The sequence below is a fragment of the Peromyscus leucopus genome, chromosome 9 (assembly GCF_004664715.2).
Source record: "Peromyscus leucopus breed LL Stock chromosome 9, UCI_PerLeu_2.1, whole genome shotgun sequence".
NCBI classification, from domain to species: Eukaryota; Metazoa; Chordata; class Mammalia; order Rodentia; family Cricetidae; genus Peromyscus; species Peromyscus leucopus.
The window spans coordinates 43,876,441-43,900,924 of NC_051070.1; the positions used below are offsets into that span (position 1 = coordinate 43,876,441).

General features: G+C 40.7%; 1 protein-coding gene across 4 annotated transcripts in view; it reads left to right on the plus strand.

The window, feature by feature from the left end:
- The first annotated feature begins 6,597 nt into the window (after positions 1-6,597).
- The window catches only part of Naa16 (N-alpha-acetyltransferase 16, NatA auxiliary subunit), a 58,058-nt gene continuing 40,171 nt past the window's right edge, over positions 6,598-24,484 (plus strand). For all 4 annotated transcript variants that reach the window (XR_003735549.2, XM_028878631.2, XM_028878640.2 and 1 more), the window contains exons 1-6: positions 6,598-6,811; positions 10,455-10,539; positions 13,166-13,270; positions 14,617-14,774; positions 18,101-18,235; positions 22,656-22,809. Coding sequence is in view for 3 of the 4 variants with exons in the window: in XM_028878631.2 (XP_028734464.1) it covers positions 6,758-6,811; positions 10,455-10,539; positions 13,166-13,270; positions 14,617-14,774; positions 18,101-18,235; positions 22,656-22,809 (691 nt within the window). In the remaining variant the exon portion in view is untranslated. The remainder of the gene's footprint in view (positions 6,812-10,454; positions 10,540-13,165; positions 13,271-14,616; positions 14,775-18,100; positions 18,236-22,655; positions 22,810-24,484) is intronic.

Here is a 24,484-nt window from a genome sequence, read left to right on the forward strand (position 1 = left end):
AGCACTGGGATTACAAATGTGTGCCACCATGCATTTTTTTTTCCTTTTTAAAAGATTTATTTATGTGTGTGTGTGTGTGTGTGTGTGTGTGTGTGTGTGTGTGTGTGTGTGTGTACATGTTCAGGTGCCCGAGGAGGCTAGAAGTGAGTATTGGGTCCTTTGGAGCTGGAGTTAGAGGTGGTTGCTGAGTGCTGGGAATCAAATTCTGGTCCTCTTGAAGAGCTAGTGTTTGACTGCTGAACCATCTCTTCAGTTCTGTCTGGGTTGTTTTTTTTTTTTAACTTGGGTTCTGGAGAGCGAACTTGGATCTCATGTTTACAAGCTGAGCCAGTTCCCATTTCCTGTAGCCTCCTCCCTGTGCCTTTTCTTTTTTTTTTTTTTTAAAAAAAAAAAAAAAAAAAGACAGGGTCTCAAGCCAGGCGGTGGTGGCGCACGCCTTTAATCCCAGCACTCGGGAGACAGAGCCAGGCGGATCTCTGTGAGTTCGAGGCCAGCCTGGGCTACCAAGTGAGCTCCAGAAAAGGCGCAAAGCTACACAGAGAAACCCTGTCTCGAAAAACCAAAAAAAATAAAAAAATAAAAAAAAAAAGACAGGGTCTCACTATAGCCTAGGCTGGCCTTGAACCTGTAATCCTCTTGCCCTTGATTTTCCAGGGCTGTTATTACAGTCATGTGCTGCCAGCCCAGGCTTCTCTTAAAAATGCCATTGTAGTGGGTAGCCATTCCAGTTTTGACCTGGAAGTTCCAGCCCCCATTGAGGCTTAGGTAACTGTCACGCCTACAAGGCGGGGCCAAGAGAGGACCCTGAAGATGCGCGGGCTCTCTTGGTTCCTGGACCCTAGATGCTGAATGTAGACCGAGCAGAGTTCTCCAGAGAACACCGCTGGACTGTGCTACACCTTTCCCAGACCCTATAAACTGTTCCTTCACTTGTAAGTTACCCCACAAAATAAACCTCCCTTTTAACTACATGGAGTGGCCTTAATAATTTCACCAATATGCCATGGCACTTAAAAACCAGGCCTTGAAGAGAGGCCGAATGTCTTGACTCATTCAGCTCTGGTACATTCCAGAAGATTATCCTAGGAGAGTCAAGGGATGGCCCAACTTTTTCACTGCAACTTTGGTCTTCCCAAGATGAACCCTTTACTCTTGAGGGTGCTGGTGAATTGGGAGTTGAGTAATTTTCAGGCATTAGTGATACCTAGTGAACAAACATCGCAGAGACTGTGGAAAGATGTCGGCTGAGAGGGCACTGGGGCGGGCCCTGCACTCAGCCAAAGCATCCGATGTGGTCCTTCTCATCTACCTCCTCTCTAACTGCTGGTTATGCCTATTTTCTGTAGAGAAGACATAAGCCCATCTCTAGCCCCATCCCTCTTCTTTCCAGCTAGACTTGCAACTATTTTCTCCTTCCCCTTTTCCCAGCTGGTCTTGCAATTATTGTAATTAACTTTCTCTAGTAAGAATTAAAAACAATAGCTTTCTTTATGATATTTGCATACATTACTATTATTGTATTTTACTTGTACTAAATCTCCCCATTATCCGCCTTTGCCTACCTCCCTTTCCCCGCTGGCCCTTTTCTCCTCTAAATAGTCACCATTCTGCTTTCATGTATATATATGTATATGAGCATACATATATGTGTATATACACACATACATATATATGTCTGTTTTTAAATCTAGGTTCTGATTATGGGAAAACATATATGATGTGTGTTTTCCTTCTCCATTGCCTTCTCTAGTTCCCTTATTGCTTTCTCTTTTTACCTCTTCCTCTCCTCAAATAACCCTCCTACTTTCATGTCATATATATGTATGTGTGTGAAAGTGTACATATTTAAACCTAGACTCACATGCAAGAATAGTCATATTTGTCTTTTTTGAGTCTAGTTTATTTCACATAACATGATCTCCATTTCTATCCATTTCCTGTAAATGGCATCATTTCATTTTTCCATACAGCTGGGTCAAATTCCATAATGTGTACAATGCTACCCTTTCTTTACCTGTTTACTTGTTGGCTGGTGCTGCTTCTACGTCTTGGCTATTGTAAATAGTGTGACAATGGATAGGCAAGTTATCCCTGTAGTGTGCTTAGACTCCTTCCGGTGCATAGGCAGGAGTTATATAAAGATTAGAGACTTTTTTTTTTATGTTTTTGAGGCACCTCCATATTGATTTCCATAGTGGCTATCCTAGTATTGTAGGTTTTTTTGTGTGTTTGTTTATGTTTTTTGTTTTGTCATTACTGTGATAAAAATATTCTGGCAAAAGCAAGTTAAGGGGGAAAAGGCTTATTTTGGTTTACAGTTCCAGATGACAGTCCATCATATTGGGGAACTCACTGGGGCAGGAGTGAGGGAGTTAGTTCTATCACAGTCTCAATCAAGGACAGAACAGTTCGTACAAGCATGCTTGCTAGTGCTCAGCTTGATCTCTTCATTTTATACATCCAGGGTAGCAGCCCTGGGAATGGTGTCACCCACAGTGACTGGAGCTTCCTGCTTAAGTAACCTTGTCAAGACAATCTCCCACAGACAGGGCCAGAGGTTCATCTTCAATCTCTAGATTCGGTCACGTTGACAGTTAACACTAATAATCATGATCAGGCTACATTCCTACCAGCAGTGTGTGAGCGTTCTCTCCATCAGTGTATGAGGGTTCTAGAGCAGTTTTTGAGGGTTCTCTCCAGCAGTGGTGAGGGTTCTCTCCAGCAGTGTGTGAGGGTTCTCTCCAGCAGTGGTGAGGGTTCTCTCCAGCAGTGTGTGAGGGTTCTCTCCAGCATTTGTTGTCATTTGTTTCCTTCGTGACAGCCATTCTGACTTGGGTAAAATGGAACCTCAGTGTGTTATGGAGTTGTGTATGGGAGGGTCTAAGTCTGGACTTTGCAGGATCTTGACATTTTGTTCAGAGAATTGAAGAAGCCTCTGCACAAGCAAAAACCTTTATTTAGAGCAAAGCAGCAATACACACCAGATTCCCTGCAAGTGAGCAGGTTCGTGGGGTTAGAGTTCTCGAGGACATAAGTTATTATTTGAGGCTACCTTTATGGGGTCTAGGAAGAGGAGCTGATTGCTAAAGGTTGGGTATGAGTTATTCTCTTTTGATTGATAAGCTTGGATTTCATAAGCTTTCCTTTACTATGTATGTCCACTCCCATGATGTCTCTGATTTTACTTATATGCACTCCCAATTACGCACAGGTATAAGATGGTAAATAGAATTTTGCCCCTAGAAATCCACTCAGAGTACACTTTTGTCCCTGAGTACACATTACTATGCATGTACCCCAAACCAGCTGAAGCTGGATCAGCCCCCTTCCGCCTGTTCTGAGACATATTTGAAAAACGGGGCGTTGCCATAGAGTTGTCAAGGAAAAGCACTTCACTTTATTGTTTGATGTGGGGGTGTACTTGCAGTTCAATAGGGTTGCCAAATGCATTCTGGGAAGGGGGTGTATATGTGGAGCTCAAGCCAAGTGGTGTCACAGGTTGTTAAGCTCTCCCTATGCCTGTGTCCCTCAAGTGCAGTTTTAATGACATTTTCCTGAAGGCTATGGAGGTGGGATACTTTTTCATATACTTATTTTCTTCCTTTGAGAACTATCAATTGACTATGCATAATTAACAAAGATTTCTCTCCCATTTTGTAGGTTTTTGCCACCCTATTGATTGTTTTATTTGCTCTGAGGAAGGTTTTTAATTTCATGCAATGCCACGATTACAATTATTTCCTGAACTACTTGTGGACTTCATCTTTAGTAACAGTTCCCCTCCTATTTTATTCATATTATTTATTAATTATTATTATTTTGAGAGAGTGTCTTACTATGTAGTCCTGGCTAGCCTGGAACTAGCTGTATAGGAAACAGTGGCCTCAAATTCAGAGATCAGCCTGCTAAGTTCTGGGATTAAATGTGTGTACTGCCATGTTGGGCTTTATTTTTGAATAGTGTATGTGTATACATGTAAATGCAGGTAACCACAGAGGCCAGAAGAGGCCATGACTCCCTGGCGCTGTAGTTACAGGAGGTTGTGAACTGCCAGACATGGGTCTTAGGAATGCAACTCAAGCCTTTGCAAGAGCAGTTCATGTTCCTAACCACTGAGCCATTTTCCTGACCCTGTATTTCTTTTAAAATATACCTTTATCTATTGAGAATTTCATATATGTATACAATGTATTTTGACCATATCTACTTCTCACTTCCCCCTCCAACATGTTTCCATCCCAGCTTCATGTCATTTTCATCCTTAATATATGTGTATGTATATACAAATAAATGTGTGTGTGTGTATATATATAGAGAGATATAGATATATAGATATAGATATACACACACACACAGAGATATTCCACTGAGTCAAATTAATGCCACCTATATATACCTTCCTTCATATTTTAATTTTTATTTACATTTTTTTCATGCAATATATTCTGACCACACTTTCCCCTCCCAGCTCCTCCCAAATCTAACCACCTCCTTACCCACCCAACTCCATAGCTTTTCTTTATCCCTTTTTAGAAAACAGACATACAAAAAACAAATCAGGGGGCTGGACAGATGGCTCAGAGGTTAAGAGCACTGCTTGCTCTTCCAAAGGTCCTGAGTTCAATTCCCAGCAACCACATGGTGGCTCACAACCATCTGTAATGAGATCCGGTGCCCTCTTCTGGCCTGTGGGGATATGTACAGACAGAACAATGTATACATAATAAATAAATAAATCTTTAAAAAAAAAACAAATCAGAATTAGACAAACAAAAGAAACCCCTCCACACACAAACAAAACCCATAAAAACACAAACCAGAAACCATAGCAAAAGAACAGTAAGACCAAAACAAACAAAAACAAAAAATCCAAATAAAGAAATATGAGCTATCCATATGCTTGTGTGCCTCAAGTGCAGTTTTAATATTTTCCTATATTATATTCCTAAATTATATTGTATATATTATAAATTTATGAATATATTACTATATTCCTAAATATAAAAATCCTTTTATATTTCCTATAAAAGACTATAAAAATATGAGTTAGTTTTGTGTTGGTCATCCAAAGCTGGGTATGGGGCCTGCCCCTGAATGTGGTTAATATACCCAGTGAGACTTCATTGGAGAAAACTAATGTTTCCTTTGCAAATGGATGTCAATTGCAGAGAGTATCTCTTCCTATTTTTACAGTCTTCTATGGTATTTTCTTCCCTCTAACTCAGGGAAGAAAAACACCACCATCCCTGTTCTCCTTATAGCCTGTTAAATGAAATTATCAAGTACCTCATCATCTCATAAATATGCAGAAATTAGGATACAGAATATATATAAGTGTTTATGCAATGTTTACGTACATCTTAATACTGTCAACATTTTGTGTATGGTCCTTCTTGTCACACATGTCTATCACATGTTGTCCTTTAATTTTCCTAGAAATCTCCCCTGGAACATTCTAGGGTTGTATCCTGCTTCTCCAATTATTGGGTGGCTTATATGGAGAAAGAAGCAGCCCACCGGAGGTCAGTGGAACCATACAAACAAACAAAAAATCCCGTGGCAGTAATTCTTACTGAAAATGTTGGGTGCCCTACATGGCTGAGATTATTTTCTTTCTCCTTCCTACCCTTTCCTTGACCTAGAATTCACTGAGTACACCTTTAATTTAGGCCATCCTCCTGCCTCTGTCTCCCAAGTGCTGTGAGTATAGGTTTAGCGCTATTGCGCAACACATTTTTTGTTGTGTTTTGTTTTGGTTTTGGTTTTTCAAGAAAGGGTTTCTCTGTTTAGTCCTTCTTGTTCTTGACCTTTGTTTTTTAAAGGGGCTTTCACATCAGTTCCATCATTTCAAGGTCTGCCCATACCCCCACGTAAGTCATGATCACCATGTTGATATGCATTGAAAAGATAAGGCTTTTTTTTTATTTTTATTTTTTATTTTATTTTTTATCCTTTTATTTTATTTTACAATACCATTCAGTTCTACATATCAGCCACGGGTTCCCCTGTTCTCCCCCTCCCACTCCCTCCCCTTCCCCCCAGCCCACCCCTCCATTCCCACCTCCTCCAGGGCAAATCTCCCCCGGCCCCCCCAGGACTGAGATCAACCTGGTAGACTCAGTCCAGGCAGGTCCAGTCCCTTCCTCCCAGACTGAGCCAAGTGTCCCTGCATAAGCTCCAGGTTTCAAACAGCCAACTCATGCAACGAGCCCAGGACCTGGTCCCACTGCCTGGATGCCTCCCAAACGGATCAAGCCAATCAACTGTCTTAAGAGTCATTTTAAATAAAGCGAGAAAAGGAATGAAAATTGCTTCTACATCAAGAGTCTACATTGGGTCGTGCAGGGTTTCAACTGCGCAAAAAGAATAAAAGTTACCTCGGAAAAAAATTCACACTGTCTAGGACAGAAGCCTCACTAACAACCAGCGTGCGACGACGGAACAGTGCCCGGAGGTTAGGGCATGTGAGCGGCTTGGCGCTGAGGTGGGGACAGGAACCACTGCCCGGGACACTGAGGGCAAGCAAGCTCCCCGGGGAGTCGACGCTCGCCTTTCCCTGGGCGGTGAGTCTGCGCGTGCGCGGCGCGGGGGCGGGGCCCGGCCGCCATCTTGGCGCGCGCGCGGGATTCCCTCCCGGGCCGCCCGCCCGCTGGAGTGCGCTGTGTCCCGTTTCCCCGTGGCATCCCCCGACTGACCGAGGTAACCCGCGGCCCCGGGGTAGCGGCTGCTCCAGCCAGTAGGCCTCCCCGCCGCCGTGATGCCCAGCGTGCAGCTGCCGCCCAAGGAGAGCGCCCTCTTCAAGCGCGTGCTGGTGAGCGGCAGGGCGGCGACCCACCCGACGACCTCAGCGCGCTTTGTTTACCTCCGCGCCGGGCTCGCCTCCGGCTCCCCGTCCCCCACGCGCTCCCTCCCGGCCTCTGGGGCGGCCTGGGCTGGGCTGTCGTCACCCCCACCCCGGCCCCCCTAAGGCGGGCGCTTTCCAGAAACTTCTGGCAAAGCCGCTGGGGTCCCAGGGTTTGGGTGCCCTCGGCGGCACTGGGCTCGCTGCAGCCCTCCAGTCTCCGCCCCTCCGGGTCGTCAGAGCTGCTTGGAGTCCAGGCGGGGACACGGCGCACCCCCAGACCCGGTCTGGAGGGAGCGACCGCCGTTGTTTAGGGTGCGGGGGAAATTGTTAAGCCAGTGCCTCTGCGGGAGAGTTTGCATGTGTGTGGTAGCCCGGCTTTGGAACTGACTTGCCAGAAACTCTTGTTCCAAACTCGCCCGAGGGATGGAAGCTGCAGAGACTGGCTTTGCACTGGAGACCGTTGCTGTGGCTTTGAAGCAAGCCCTAAGTCATGCCATGGTCATGTCAGACCCGTGCCGAGCCAAGAGAGGTTCGGGTTTGTTTTTAAAGTTTACTCAAGACAGGCTTGCTATGTAGCCCTGGCTGGCTTGTATGTATGTCGACAAAGCTAGCCGAGAAATTGGGGCGATCCGCCTGTTTCTGCCTCCTCGAGTTTTGGGATAAAAAGGCATTTGCCACTGCCTGGACAAGTTTTCTCTGGATGTGTGCCAGCCTGTCTGCCACCTTGGCACCTTCACCATTTTCCAGGGAGGAGAGATGTGGCGTGCCTTTTGTATTTTCCAGTCTGCCCTGGGGGATCGAAGATATTAATAGCTGACTTTTCTAATCTGCCTTTTTAATTTGAAAACGCAGTACTTGCAGAACAAGCTTCAGGTTTAAGGGTGGATTGATATTGAGAGCACATGCATAGCAGTTAGCTGTTGGTCAGCTTTACTCTCCAATGTTTATTGCCATCACCTGACAAAAAATTTACAGCGGTAGTTCAGATTGAAGCCAATAGGACCTTCACGTTTAGCGTTTGTCTAGAGAGTGCTGGGATTGCAGTTTTGGATACCACATCAAGCCTTGGGGTGAAAATTTCAAATCTGTTCATTCTGGAACTTAAAGGTTAATAGTGAAGCATGCTTGGCAGATAAACAACAAATAAAAATGTTCACTTCTTTTGTTGCTGTAGCTGAGTCATTATTACTTAAGGAACACCTGATACTCTTCCTCAGTAGTTTCTTCTGCTTATATGTCTTCCCGCTGTTTTTCTTTTGTCCTTTGTCAGCTGCACCTCTAGAGTCAAAGTTGGACCTTAGACTTCTATTGCATGTATTGTGTGCATGCCATGGTGTTGGTGTGGAGGTCAGAGGACAACCTGCAGGAGTCAGTTGTCTCCTTTCATAGGGTTTCCAGGGTCAGACTTGGGTTGTCAGCCTTGGTGCCAAGCATCTTTGCTAAGCCCTCTTTTCTCTTACTGACTTTGAGACTGGGTTTCAGAGTTTCACTCTAGCCCATAGTGGAGCTCACTGTGTAATCTAGGCCAGCATCCTTTTGTCTCAGTTTCCTAAGGGATGGGATTGATTGACTGTAGGAAATGAGCCACCAGGCCTGGCCACATGGCTATTAAAATGTATGTATGTATGTATGTGTATTCTTTGAGGATAGGTAATGCATTCGTATGGTTCATTTTTTCCTCCTCTGTTAGTTTTGTCTTCCAACCACTCAGTTCTCTTCCCACAGTCAATCAGGAAAACTCAGTTTAAGTATATTTCAATGAAGATATATCATATCCAGTCTCTGCTGCAAGAATTAGCCATGTGTTTGGTGCCATTTTGCTTTGAATTTAGGAGGATGGTCTTATTGAGCAGCTCTTAGTTGTCCAGCATAAGGAAACCTAGACAAGATTTTCATTCTCTTAGAGCTCACAAGATGGTGTGGCTAACACGGATAGTAAATGAATAAATAAGAATGCCAGACAGAAAATTATAGCACTATGTAGCAGATGAAACAGAGTAGTAGATAGTATGGATAGGCAGAGGGTAGGGGACTGGCAGAGTTAGCGTGGTCAAGTAGGTGATGTGTGATTTAGATCATAAGAAACAGTCGGTTGGGGATTTAGCTCAGTGATAGAGCGCTTGCCTAGCTAAGCGCAAGGCCCTGGGTTCGGACCTCAGCTCTGAAAAAAAAAAAAAAGAAACGAAACGGCCAAGGGAAGATCGGAGGAAGAACATTTGAGTTGAAAGGAACCCGGGATAGTGGTCCTAAAGTGGGGGAAAGCTTGACTATTGAGGGTTAGGATGCCTCGTCTGAACAGTATATTGATGGGAAAGTGGAAAGACAATATGCTCCTGGTCAATGACAGCTGAGGAGAGACATTGATCCCTTAGCCTGACCTGTGTGATTTGGATAAAGATGCTTCTTGTTAGTGTTAGATGAGTGATAGTCTTCGTAGCTGGACCACAGTTTGCAATAAAGGTAAGTTTGTTGTGTGTTTGGAGGTTTACTTTTCCACATTGGTAAAGTGAGATAATAACACTACTTCAAGGGAATTCTTACAAGAACCAAATAAGATTAAAAAGACGAAAGAGAAGTGTTGGCAAGGTTGTAGAGAAAATGGAACCCTTGCTCATTGTTTTTTGTAATGATAGTACTGCCAGTACAGAAAACAGTATGTATGGTGGGGCAGTGAAATGGCTCAGCAGGGAAAGTGCTTACCATACAAGCCTAAAGAACAGAGTTCAATCCCTGGAGCCTATGGAAAAGTAGAAGGAGAGGACCAACTCCCTAAGTTGTCTACACACACACACACACACACACAGTGCCAAACAGTATGGAGAGTTTTTTAAAAACAAACAAAAAAACAAACAAACAATAAAACCAAAACACTCAGAACTACCATACAATCCTGCTATACCACTGCTGAATGTACATCCAAAGGAATTGAAATCAGTATGTTGAAGAGACGTTTGTAGGATGTTTATTACAGCACTATTCAGCACCATTCATGGTAGCTAATAAATAGAAGCCATGGAAATAATATAAATGTCCTTCAACTGATAAATGGATAAAACAGTGTGGCACATTCAGTGGAATAGTAACCAGCCATAAAAAGAATGAAAATACAACATTTTCAGCAACATGGATGAAGTTAGGCATCTTATTAAGTGAAACAAGCCAGGCATAGAAAGATAGATACTTTAAGGACTTGAGGGCTCATGTATAACAACAACAACAACAAAAAAAAATCATTACCAGAAGAGTTGAATAGAAGTTACCAGAGGTAGATGAGACTGATTGGCGGGAGAGGATCGGGAAAAGTTAATCAGTGGGTACTGAGTCACAGTTAGATGGTTTTAAAATTCTTCATTAAATTCTGTGTCAGTGTCGGCTGATGATTCTGCATTTATTGAGTTTATGCATTTATGTCTTTATATTCTATAATAGTGGAAATAATGTTTGTCAAGGTGTATATAACCACACTTAAATGCTGTAAGCATTAAGTAAACAGAAGAGCATGTCATCACATTTTTAGACTTTGCATTTTGAATTTAGAATTTATATGACACAATGAAAATTGCTTCATTATCCATTTTATAAAATAACTTTTGCTCCTGTTTCTTTTTAGAAATGTTATGAACAGAAGCAGTACAAAAATGGCCTCAAGTTTTGCAAGATGATTCTTTCAAACCCAAAATTTGCTGAACATGGAGGTACTGTCTTATTTGTGACAATGTTGCTTTGGGGGAATATAATTCTAAAATCAGGCAGGACTTGGCAGTGAAGGAACAATTCTCAGATTCTAAGGCTGTGACTATTGAAAGTATAAATGTTAGCATTTTTTAATTATGTTTCAAGTGAATCATGCTGAGCTAGGTTTATGCTGTAGTGTATGCAGTGTCTTTTAGATGAGAAAGTTGACCTGATGAGGGACAATTGGATGAGGTAATGTGCATGTTAATATCTTTTTCTTAAGTGCTTCAGATATCAAAGGTTTTCAGATTTTGGATTAATGCTTAGATTACCAGTTGAACATCCCAATTCAAAAAACCCTGAAATCTTAGTTTCAGATCTTGGAGCACTTAGGACTAGGGATGCTCAGTTTTGTAGATTACATTTGTCTGTCACTTTGACTAGGCTACAGTTTTTTACTTTAGTTACTTGTATATAAAATTAGACGGTTATTTGCAGTATAGAATTGTGTGAAGATAAAGTCACATGCATTTTATTCTTTGATGCCATTTTTTATGTATTTCTTTATTTTTTAATGTTTATCATGTGTGATTATGTGTGTTGGTTGCATGCATTCCACAGTGCGTGTGTGGAGGTCAAAGGACAACTTCTGAGAATTGGTTCTCTTCTACCATGTGGGTCCTGTGGCTTGAACTTGGGTTGTCAGGCTTGAGCGAGTATTTACCCACTGAGTCCTCTGACTGGCTGACTGCCTCATCTTTATATAAATATATTACCATTGATCCATCATTATGTTGTTGACATGTTTTTTGCTTGCTGGTTTGTTTTGGTCATTGTTCCTAATAAAGTTTACATTTATTTTTTTCATCCTTTTTACTGGTAGGCATTGTTTGTTGAAAGGATCAGGTTAAACTTGCAGAACATGATCCATAATATAATATAGCTAATTAAGATCTTTCAGAATACTAGTTGTGGACAACTTTTAAAACCATTTAATTAGGAAAATGGGCTGATAATACTCACTGTTTTAAAAATGTTAGAAGACCTTTTGAAAGAAATATAAGTAAGTTTTCATTTTTTGAAGTTTGAGAAAATGACAGATGTTTGGCTATGGTAATGTGCAGTTGGACCACTGTGTTCTGAAAACTATAGAGTCCACAGAGATCATTTTGAAAATCACTGTTATTATCTGATTCCTTTGTGGGTTTTTCAGAAAAATATTTTATTGTAAAATAAAATATTTATTCTATCATCTTTCATTAACTTCTAACATTTTCTTGGGTTGCTTGTCTGCAGTCCAATGTTACACTCTCCAAATACAAACTAACGTTAATTAGACTAAGTAGAATTATTGAAATAAATTTACTGGCAAAAAGAGAATCTGTTCAATATTCTCTTATAATGATCACAACATATATTTTTAATTAAGTAGAGTCTTGCTGTTTGTGAGTATAACTAGATTGGTTAGAATTGGTCTCAGTGGGATGGAGCAATACTTAGTGGACACAGTGCTCACAGTGGGCGCAGTGCTTGCCGGGCAATTGTGGGGCCCTGCATTTGCATATCCAGAACCCTTGTAAAAGCCAGCTGTGGAAATGGGGGTCTGTGATCCCATTGCTTCTACATTGAGATGGGGGGTGGAGATACTTGAGTCCCTGGAAGCTCATGGACCAGCTAGACTGGTAAAAAAGTCTAGAGACCCTGTCTTAAAGAAGGTGAACATTGAGGAACGACATCTGAGGTTGTCCTCTGACTTCCACATGCCTGACTTGTGCTCACCTGCACTCGCACACAGACACATGCAAAAATGAATTGGCCTTGAGAAAATGTGGAACTGCTGTAGTAAATTTAAATCAAGAGGACTCAGATGCCTGCTTTGTTAATTTCCCTTTATATACAGTATTTTTTTTTTAAGATTTATTTATTATGTAGAGTGTTCTGTCTTCATGTATCCCTACATGCCAGAAGAGGGCACCAGATCTCATTATAGATGGTTGTGAGCCACCATGTGATTGCTGGGAACTGAACTTAGGTCCTCTGGAAGAGCAGCCAGTGCTCCCAACCTCTGAGCCATCTCTCCAGCCCCCTATATACAGTCTTACAAAAGTAGAAAACATTTTAGTAACTCCACTCCAGTTTTAAGGCATTCTAGAATAGGACTTAGGCTATTGAATATGGTGGTAATGATTACAATGTATATCTTTATTTAGGTAGTCACCCTTTTTGTGAGGTATGAGTTAGATTATGGTGGGTTAAAATTGGTTCCAGTGGAATGGAAAGATGCTTCAAGCAAATATGTAAGTATGATTTTACTCTTTGTACCTTTGTGATGAAGATAAACCGCTGAGGCAACAGTGGTTCTTCATTTTTGTTGTTTGTTTGGTTTGGGTTTTTTTGTTTGTTTGTTTGTTTGGTTTTTTTCCTCCCTCAGACAGGGTCTCTATGTAGCCCTGGCTGTTCTGGAACTCGTTCTATGGACGAGGCTGACTTCGAACTCAGAGATCCACCTCCTCTGCTTCCTGAGTGCTGGGATTAAAGGCGTGCGCCACCACTGCAATAGTAGTGCTTTAATCTCAAGTGCCAGCTAGTGCCAGGAGAGTAACTCGAACCTTTCCTTCCTAAACAGAGGTTAAAATTGTTTTTCAGAGACTTTGGCTATGAAAGGATTAACGTTGAACTGTTTAGGAAAAAGAGAAGAAGCGTATGAGTTTGTTCGTAAAGGACTCCGAAGTGATGTCAGGAGTCATGTCTGTATCCTTTGCCATAGTTTTGCATTATCATTTGTGTTTTCATTTACTTGTCTTTTCTAATTCAAATTTTACAACGTTTCTGTGAAACCTTTAAATCTTAGAAATTTTAATGAAGGTCTATACCCATTACTCAATTGCCCATAATTAGCAACATTTTGTTCCCTAATCCTTTTTTGGAGTATTTTAAAGAAAATTTTCATGGAGAGGGAGAGACAGAGACAGAGAGACAGACAGAGACCGGTTCTTTCCTTAAACATCCATGAATTTTTTGATGCTTCCCTATTCAAATAATTATTTTTAATTATTTAACCTACATAAATATTTACATTTCTTTAATTTCCTTTTAGAAGTTTTAGAGGAAATTTTAAATTGAAAAGAAACCTACTTTAAAAGAACTTTGACTGGATCTGTAGCTAGGTAGCAGAGTGCCTGCCCAATATGTGTAGGGCACCCTGGGTATGGCCCCTGGCACTGGAAAGCTGACGGATGGAAACCAGGTTCTAGTCTGTGTCAGGAAAAACTGGTTCTTTAGTTTGATCTCTGTTAACAGAGACTTAGCTATTGCTTCACTGAGTCTTTAAAATTATATTTTTCATTGGCTAGTGTTTTAATATGTAAACAAATGTAAAAAATACTTTTAAAAGATTGTTAATTTTCATTTTTTTTCCCATGTTCATGTTCAGTTTTTTCATAGTGCCATTGTGTATCTGACTTTTAATTCATTTAGCAGCTGACTATTCAACAGGCATAGTCTCCCTATTTTCACATAATTAACTTAGGGCTCTCACAAAATACTAAATGCTTATGTTCTTACCCCAGTGCTTACCCCGAAGTGAAGAGAGAGGCTGTGTAAGTTATGGTAGTTTTTAGTTTGGGGCATTTTCCCTGTAAGATAAGCTAAGAGAATAAAACTTAGTTTTGTGTATTTTAATATTACTAGTGAATTAAATGGTGGGTATATTACTTAGAGTTGGATAAATATAAACTTATTTTAGAAGAAAACCACAATTTTTATATCAGTGAATTTTGAGTTGTTTGGTTAAAAAAGCAAGAGGATAGAGTATAGAGAAATGCTATGAACTTTTGCCGGGAGCTTTTTAAAAGTTACTTACAAATATGGAAATTTTGAAGCATGTACAAAATGGAAGAAATGGAATGTTGAACCACTGTGCCCTGATCACTCAGTTTGAACAGTCAAGGGTTGGCTGGTTTCAAGTTGCCTGTTTCCCACTGACTTTTCCCTCTGTCTACAGACCATTCTGAACAAATTACACACAAAACACTGTTGATGTTGTTGCATAGGATATTGTAGTGTCTGTGAATGTCTGTATTTCCTTGACTTAATAGGTTGGCATGTATACGGCCTCCTGCAGCGTTCGGATAAGAAGTATGATGAAGCCATTAAGTGTTACAGAAATGCCCTCAAATTAGATAAAGATAATTTGCAAATCTTGAGGGATCTCTCTCTATTACAGATTCAGATGAGAGACCTTGAAGGTTATCGAGTAAGTAGTCTTAAATGTACTTTTTAAATACAAAGTCTAATTTTTTTAAGTGATGGGATTAAAGGTGTGTGCCACCACACTTGTAAAGATTAAATGTTTAAAAAAGTATGTGAATTCAGAATGGAGTAAGCCTAAGGCAAGATGGTGTGCATTTGATTCATTATAGTCTGTAGTAGACGAGGAAAGCCTTGGACCTTCCTACGATAGTAGTTACAGAATTTCATGTTTTTGAGCATTAAATAAGGCTAAATTGGGATGACTCAATGGATAAAGACACTTGCTGCCGAGCCTGATGACCTGAGTTCCATCCCTGGGACCTACACAGTGAAAGGAGAGAGCAGACTTGTGAAAGTTGTCTTCTGGCTTCCATGTGTGCTGTGGTGCATGCACACTCACTCATACACATACACAGTTTTAAAGAATTGATTGTCTTAGTATGCAAGTATTATACTGTTACCTTTTTGGTTGGAACATTGTTGCCAAACTGAATATAGATTTGACAATCAGCTTGATTGAAATCTAAATTAGTTAGCTTTTTTTTAATAGGTTAGCAAGTATAAAATAATGTGGAAAGGATTGCCATGAAAAGATTTTGTGCTTTTTTAAGATTCTTTTTTCTTTTTAGTTATGTGTAGGTATTGTGTTTCTGTGTGTGTTTTTGGCATATGTGTGTTTAGGTTCTGGTGGAGGCTAGAAGAAGGCATTGGATTTCCTGCAGCTAGTGTTACAGCAGTTGTGAGTCCTGGGAACTGAACTTGGGTCTTCTGCAAAAGCAGTGTGTGCCCTTAGCCATTGAGCTATTGCCCCAGCTCACTAAGGAAATCTCCGTACAGTTCAGATCTCCTCAGATTGCACCTGCAGGTCTCTGCTGGGCCTCTGGCTCCACATGCCAGTGCCTCAGTCTGTCTGTCTAGAAGAGAATTCTCTTGGCTTCCTTTTTGTTTTGTTTGTCTCACTGTGACACCCTGGCTGTCCTGGAACTTGTGGAGACATGGCTAACCTCAAACTCACAGACAGCTGTCTGCTTCTGTCTTCTGAGTACTGGATTTAAAATATTAGAGGGTGTACCACCATGTCTGGCTCCCTCAGTTTCTTATGTGAAGGAACTGTGAACTGTGAGCAGTTCTCTTGAAATCATTTCCTTCTTTTGTCCTCTTCCTGCCATTTACATGCTCACAGCTAAGTCCATGTTTCACCCGATTCACAGGCTTCATCCCATCATTTTCAAAGTGTGTGTTTGTTGTCTCTAGCAGCGCTTGGCTGTGATGGGAATAATTTTCTTGGGACTGGAGGGATGGCTCAGTGGTTAAGAGCATTTGTTGTTTTTGCAAAAGACCCTTGGGTTTGGTTCCCAGCACACACACGGTGGTTTACAGTTGGCTGAAACTGCACATCTGGGGCATCTTGTGCCCTCTTCTGACCTCCACAGGCATACATGTAGTATGTATATACACACACACAGGCAAAGACCTATAACATTATAAAAATAAAAAAAGCTGAAAAATCAGTTATCTTTAGGAGTGAGGCATAGAAATTATGAACATTGGCAGGACAATGGCTATTGAACTGGATTATGAAATAGAGTAAGTTAAGAGAGAGCAGGTCATGAAAGCAAAGCAGTTGTGGAACCAGAGATACTGGGTGTCTTAGTTAGGTTTACTATTGCTGTGATGAAACACCATGACCAAAGCAACTTGGAGGAAAGGGTTTATTTGGCTTACACTTCCACAGCACTGTTCATCATTGAAGGAAGTCAGGACAGGAACTCAAACAGGGCAGGAACCTGGAGGCAGGAGCTGATGCAGAGGCCATGGAGTGGTGCTCCTTACTGGCTTGCTCCTCATGACTTGCACATCCTGCTTCCTAATAGAACCCAGGACTACCAGTCCAGGATGGCACCACCCACAATGAGCTGGTCCCTCCCTCATTAATCACTAATTAAGAAAATGGCCTACAGGCTTACAGCCTCATCTTATGGAGGCATTTTCTTAATATCGGTTCCCTCCTCTCAGATGACTTTAGCTTGTGTCAAGGTGACATAAAACTGTTGAGCACACTGGTGAGGTCAGAGAACAAAAGTGGAGATGAAGTGTTACCAGGCTGAAATGTTGGCAGCCGAGGAGCAGTGGCTAGAGGATGAGATACTTGAATTTGATTTCTGGGTTGGTTAAAGGTTTAGAGAAATGTGGGTGTGCAAGTGGGTTCCTGAAATGGGTAGAGATCATTGAAGACAGAAAATTCTGCAGCTAAGAAGATAGGCTATTACATTAGTAACTATTAGTATTTTGTCCATATCAGTATTGAATTTGCCAGAGGAAAAAACATGACTCATATGTTAGTGGAGTGAGTGACAGAGGAACGAGAGTGAAAGTAAGGTAAAGGGATGGAACTTGGTGCTCTGTGCAAAGGGACCAGACACGTGGAGAGGACCTGAGTAAGGTAAAGGGATGGAACTTGGTGGTCTGTGCAAAGGGACCAGACACAGCGGAGAGGACCTGAGTAAGGTGAAGGGATGGAACTTGGTGCTCTGTGCAAAGGGACCAGACACGTGGAGAGGACCTGAGTAAGGTAAAGGGATGGAACTTGGTGGTCTGTGCAAAGGGACCAGACATGTGGAGAGGACCTGAGTAAGGTGAAGGGATGGAACTTGGTGCTCTGTGCAAAGGGACCAGACACAGCGGAGAGGACCTGAGTAAGGTAAAGGGATGGAACTTGGTGCTCTGTGCAAAGGGACCAGACACAGCGGAGAGGACCTGAGTAAGGTAAGGGATGGAACTTGGTGCTCTGTGCAAAGGGATCAGACACAGCGGAGAGGACCTGAAAAGGATGCCCTTTCCTGGCACCTCTTGAAACATGGAACAGACTCAACAAGTTAAATAGATATTTTCTACACTTCCTTATAGTTCACAATCTGCATGAGACTGTGTCTGCAAGTAGTAGCACTTGCGAAAACATGTAAAACAATCTAAATAAGCTGATTTCATTTATTTTTAAAAATCTGGTATAATAAAAAAAAATCTTAATTCTGTAAGATATTTTATCAGAAGACCTTTTTATTGTATATAGTTTTTACAAGGTGCCAAAGACAGGAGCCTCATAATCTAGTTCATAGTGACAGCCTCACAGTGAGCAATACAAGACATTAGTGTTACTAATACAGAGACAGTTTAGATGAGAAATGCAAAATGTATTTTATGGTATTTTGGAACTCATATTTGTTGAATCAATTAATTATAGTGTTATTAAAGATTATTAAAATTCAGTGAAATGTAAACATTTAGATGAAGAATTTTAAGAGAAAAACATTTTTTTTTTTAACCCCAAAGGAGACAAGATACCAGCTTCTCCAGTTGCGCCCAACACAGCGTGCTTCCTGGATTGGATATGCCATTGCGTACCATTTGCTGAAAGATTATGATATGGCGCTAAAACTACTAGAGGAATTTAGACAGACACAGCAAGTAAGAACTTCAACATTTTCTTCTTTTGCAGACTAAATAGTTGGCTTTTAGCTTTCAGTTTTTCTTAGAAAACTTTGAAAAATATTTTAATAATTAGAAAAAGTTAAAATGCAGGAGTCACAGTGTCAAATAAACTAATATTTAAATCTAATGGATAATAATTTCAACAATATTCAGATGGATAAAGGAAGAAAATATGATGACTAGTGATGCAGCTCAGGTCGAGTGCTTGTCTCGTATGTTGTGTTTTAGGTGCACAGCCCTGGATCTATCTTCAGAACTAGAAAAAAGTTAAAATGAAAAGAATTTGGAAGTTGGGGAATCGTTTCTATGATATAACTTTATATAGTTGGGGATATGGAAATGATGTATATATTTTTTGTTTTATATAAATGTATTGTAGTAAACTTATGTAAAAATAAATATATAAATCATGTTAGAGCATTTAAATATGTTAACATTTTCTATAATTGTTAACAGTTTTACTTAAAAAACATGTATATGTATATATGTGTGTATACACACACATGTAGCTTAAGTTCTCCTCTGTACCTTTGCAGAGGTAACCACTATTGAAATTGGTGCAGAGAATTCCTTTTCATATTTATGTCACATATAAACCTACAAAAGATACTTGTTTATATATTTAAATTTTTACGTGAAAGGTTTTGTGTGCTTGTTTTTTGTTTTTTTTAAAGATTTATTTATTTATTATGTGTACAGTGTTCTGCCTACGTGCATGCTTGCAGGCCAGAAGAGGTGCCTTCTTTACAGATGGTTGTGAGCCACCATGTGGTTGCTGGGAATTGAACTCAGGACCTCTGGAAGAGCAGCCAGTGCTCTTAACTGCTGAGCCATCTATCCAGCCCGCTTGTTTGTTTTTATTTTTATTTTTTTATTTTTTTATTTTTTTTTTTGGTTTTTCGAGACAGGGTTTCTCTGTGTAGCTTTGCGCCTTTCCTGGGACTCACTTGGTAGTCCAGGCTGGCCTCGAACTCACAGAGATCCGCCTGCCTCTGCCTCCCGAGTGCTGGGATTAAAGGTGTGCGCCACCACCGCCCGGCCCGCTTGTTTGTTTTTAAGGCAGGATCTCCTCATATAGACCAGACTGGCCTTGAACTCAAGATCCTTTAGGCTTAGCTTTCTGGGGGCTTGGGTCATAGGCATGCATCACTGTTCGTAGCCTTGTAGTTTTTATTTTTTATTTGTGTTTATAAATGTGGTGTGTGTGTGTGTGTGTGTGTGTGTGTGTGTGTGTGTGTGTGTGTGTTCAGCAGAAAACCCTCAGAAGTCAATTTTTGCCTTCCACCTTGCTGTGAGGCTGGGTCTGTTTGTTTCTGCGGTGCTGTGTCTTTTAGACTAGGTGGCTTGCACACTACTGAGCAGTTCTGTCTGCACCACACCTCTCCTTATCTTTGTGCTGGGACTGCAGCTGCATTCAGTGATGCAGTCACTTTTTAATGCGGTTCCCGTGCTCTAAACTGTTGGTCAGCTTATATATCGGGTCCTTTTACCCACTAAGCCGTCTCCCCAGCCCATAAGTTTTTTTCTTCAACGTTTTTGGAGACTTAGCCATGTTAATTCTTTAGGGCTGATTTGTCCTTTTTAAATTACTGTGTCTTGTTCTGTTATATGAATAAGCTGTAGTTTGTGTACTCTACTTTGTCTCTATTAAAAACACGGCTTATCATAAACATCCTTGTTTGCTGTTTCATTGGCTGCATTTGTGTTTGTCTTCAGTGTAAATCTAAAACTGGAGTTACAGAAGTGTAACTGGTCTGGGGTTGTAAGTATTGCCAGATCTGGTATTATCCCTTTGTGGAGTAGCTTTACTAATTTAAACAGCACTGGCACTGTTACATGAATTTTGTGACTTGTGCCAGTTATTTATTGGTTTTTACATCTGGGAATGAAAAGTTTTGCTAACCTCTCTTGTAATTTTTTCTTCTTCTTCTTATTTTTTTTTATTTTTTTATTTTTTTTTTTTTGGTTTTTCGAGACAGGGTTTCTCAGTGTAGCTTTGCGCCTTTCTTGGGACTCACTTGGTAGACCAGGCTGGCCTCGAACTCACAGAGATCCGTCTGGCATATGCCTCCCGAGTGCTGGGATTAAAGGCGTACGCCGCCACCACCGCCTGGCCATTCTTCTTTATAATAATTATGTATTTATTTCTTTGTGTTTGTGCACATGTGGAGGTAGAGGACAGCGTGGAGGAGTTGGTTCTCTCCTTATACCCTGTGGTTCCTGGAACTAAGCTCAGGCTGTTAACGTACTCCCTCCCCACTTATCTGTCTCCCTGACCCATTTGTGTCTCCCTGACCCATTAATGAGGCTAAGGGATAGTAGATGACTTCTTTCCTGTTGCCATGATGAGGCACCTGACAAAACTAATTTAGGGGAATTGGGCGTGGTGGTGCACACCTTTACTCCCAGCACTTGGGAGGCAGAGGCAAGCAAATCTCTGTGAGTTTGAGGCCAGCCTGGTCTACAAAGCAAATTCTAGGACAACTAGGGCTGCCACACAGAAAAACCCTGTCTTGAAAAACAAAAGTTGGGGAGAAAGGGGTTAATTTTAGCTCACAGTTCCAGGTTACAGTCTTAGAGCTGGGAAGTCAAGCAGCAAGGAGCCTGAGCAGCTGGTCACTTCAGTAGTCAAGAGCAGAGAGAGAATGAATGCATGCATTTATGCCTTAGCTTGCCTTTTTCACTCTTCTATAGAGTAGGACCCCAAGTCCAGGGAAGGGGGATCCTCTCACATCAAATGAGGTAATCTCCCACAGGCATGGCCACAAGCTGATCTGATAAACAGTCTTCATTGTGACTCTCTTCCCAGGTGGTTCTAGATTATGTCATGATGACAAAAACATCTCAGAGTATGGTGGCATATGTCTTTAATTCCAGCAAGGCAGAGGCCGGCAGATCTCTGTGAGTTCCATACTAACCTGGTCTACATAATGAGACCTTGTCTCAAAACAAACCAAACCAAACAAAACCACCACCACCAGAAGACATATACTCCCACCACCCCCAAAGCATGAACCCTGGGCAAAATGATATTGGTCTGTAGTTTTCTTTGGATGCTTATGCCTACTTTTGGTATCAGGGTAATACTGGCCCATGGCATAAGTTTCAGAGTGTTTGCTCCTGTTCTGTTTTGAAAGACTCATGAAGAATTAGAACTAATTCTGTAACTATTTTGTAGAATGCCATCTAGTCCTAGTCTTTGTGGGAAATTTATTGTCAATTTATTCCCTATTGCTGTTTAGATTTTTTTTTTTTTGTATCTTCAGTCAGTTTTTATAAAAGCTTTTGTTTTTGCAGGAATTAGTGCATTTTATCTTCATTTTTTTCCCATTTAATTTTTATGGTATTTTAATCTCTCTCTCTCTCTCTTTTAATATCTCAGGCCTGTAGTTATGTTTCTTTAATTTCTGATTTTAATAACTGGTCTATTTTTCCCTTTGGTGATTATAGGTTAAGTTAGTGATTGTGTTGATCTGGTCAAAACCAACTTGTAGTTTTGTTGATTTTTTTTTTTTCTATGAATATGTTGGACCGTGCCTATCACACTCTACAAGAGGTTTTACAAACACTGCCTTAGGTCTTCCTGGGTTTTTTTGTACAGTCTAAAGGCCAACAAGAGAGTGATCACTTAGGTTCTCCTTAGACCTTGCCACATGATTTAGGAATAGATGTCCAAGAGAGCTTTTTCCTCCCTCCCTCCCCCACATGCCTCTCTCTCTGAGGCTGGCCTTAAACTCTCAATTCTCTTGTTCTGAGTCTTTGAGTGTTGGGATTAGAGTGTGTGTGTCACCACATCTGTTTTGTTTTTTGAGACTGTGATTTGCTGTATAACCCTGACTGACACGCTGCTTTCTGTAGCCCAGCGTGACTTTGAATTCATGGTAGTTCAGTTGTCTTAGGCTTCTGAGTACTGGGGTAACAGACACACTCTTGGCAATATTGTCTTCTCTGTTTCTTTTGAGACAGGCTCTTATGTCGCCCAGGCTCGTCTTAGACTTGCTTTGTAGCTGAGGCTGAGCTTCCTGCTTCCACTTCCCAAGTGCTGGCATCACAGGTGTACTCCACTCTGCCCTGCTTCGCAGTATTTTCATGAAGAAACTTTGTATAAAACTTTGCTGAACTCCTCCTTTATTGGTTCTGTTTTCCCTTTAAATTTTTTTTGGCAGATTTCTTAGGATGTCACCCACTTTCGTATCTGGATATAAGATCTGTTCACCTCTTCTCTTGGCCATATACACCTATTTTACTTTAAAGACAGAATTAATCATGTGTCAACCTATTTTTAACTGCTTCTGGATTAAGTCTGTGCAAATGGGGCCTAAGTAAAAAAATGTAAAGATCTGTAACTAATTTGTATAGTTAACACAAATAAGATGATTTGGTTGTTTTCTTCCAGGTTCCTCCCAACAAAATAGATTATGAATATAGTGAACTGTTACTATATCAGAATCAAGTGATGAGAGAGGCAGATTTATTTCAAGAATCTTTGGGACATATAGAAACATATGAGAAGCAGATATGCGATAAACTTTTGGTGGAAGAAATTAAGGGTAAGTTGATTTTTTTTTTTTTTTAATGGCGCTTTAAATTTTGTCCTGACACTTAAGTAACACCATGTATTTAGTGACTGTCTAAGCACTTGCTACTAATCCATTATTAATTTAATCCCTATGACATCCTTTTGATGACATAGAGTGAACTGGGGAGCTGTTGTCCTCTTGCTAATATATAGCACTTTCTGATTTGGGTTTTCTTTTTATTTTATGTGATGAGTGTTTTGCTTGCATGTATGCTATGTGTACTGTGTGCATGCCTGGTGCCTTCAGAAGCAGAAGGAGGTATTTGATCCTGTGGAATTGTAGTTATAGTGGTTGTAAGCTGCCATGTGGGTACTGAAAATTGAACCCAGGTCCTCTCCAAGAGTAACCTGTGCTTTTAACCACTGAGCCTCCCTCTCCAGCCTTTAGTTGTTTTTTGTTTGTGTAAGATTTGTTTTTATTATTTTTAACTGTATGTCTGTCTGTATGTGGGTATGTTTATAGGTGAATGTAGCTGTCAAGAGTGCAAGAGGCTTGGAACCACTGGAGCTGGAGTTATAGGTGGTTGTAAGCTGCTGAGTGTGGGTGCTGGGCACTAAATTTGGGTTTTCTGCAAGAGCAATGCATTTTCTTAAGCACTAATCCAGCTTTCTAGTACCTGACTTAGTATTTTATTGTAGTTAACATTAATATCAGTATTAACGGCAACACTGTTTTTAAAATTATCAATAAAATAATTATTCAGTTTCTTTCTTGTTCCACTGCCTGTAAATAATGAAAGCAAAAGAAAATGGCAATTATTTTTCCTTCTTGGTGTGTTATTGCTATTTTTGTGATTAAATCTCAATACTCTCAGGCAGCTGTTACTCTGGCTTTCTTTGTCTTACAGCATTAACAGAATGCAGTCATTACAAAGTAAGTGGGATGCAGGGACATGGGTTTCATTTTAAAAAAAAAAAATCTTAGTCAGGAGGTAGTGGTGCACGACTTTAATCCCAGTCCTTGGGAGGCAGAGGCAGGTAGATCTCTTCTGTGAGTTCTAGCGCAGCCTGGTTTACAGAGCTAATTCCAGGACTGCCAGGGCTACACAGAGAAACCTGTCTAGAAAACACACACACACACACACACACACACACACACACACACACACACACACACACTCTCTCTCACACTCTTGTAAATAGCTGCATTACCACATTCATTTATGTTGGTAGCAAGAATTTGGGGAGCACTAATCTTGAATAAATAGCCAGTTCTCAATATGGCTCATAGAAGTGGGCTATAGTATTATTTTTCCAGTGAACTTGTAGGCCCATTTGATACTTAGACATTTATGTCATTTGCAATCATTAGCTAAGATCCTTTCAAAAATTGTAAAAGTTAATAGATTTTCACTTAATTGATATGCTTATACACTTATTTGCTCTATGTGTTCTTACAGTATTTGCTTCATGGTGGCAACAGATAACATGTTTATGGGAATGAAAATATGTTGTTTCCAGTTATATCTAGGAAAGGCAAGGAAGTTACTAGATTGGTTAATATGTAGTTGTGTAGGAGTTAGGGCATGTTTATTGTTTCTCTGTTACCCAGCAGTTATATCTGGGCATTTTGTATCAGGTCTAATTGCTTGCTCAAGTTCACAAAGTTGGTATGTGTGATGTAATTATACCCAGTTTAATTTTGT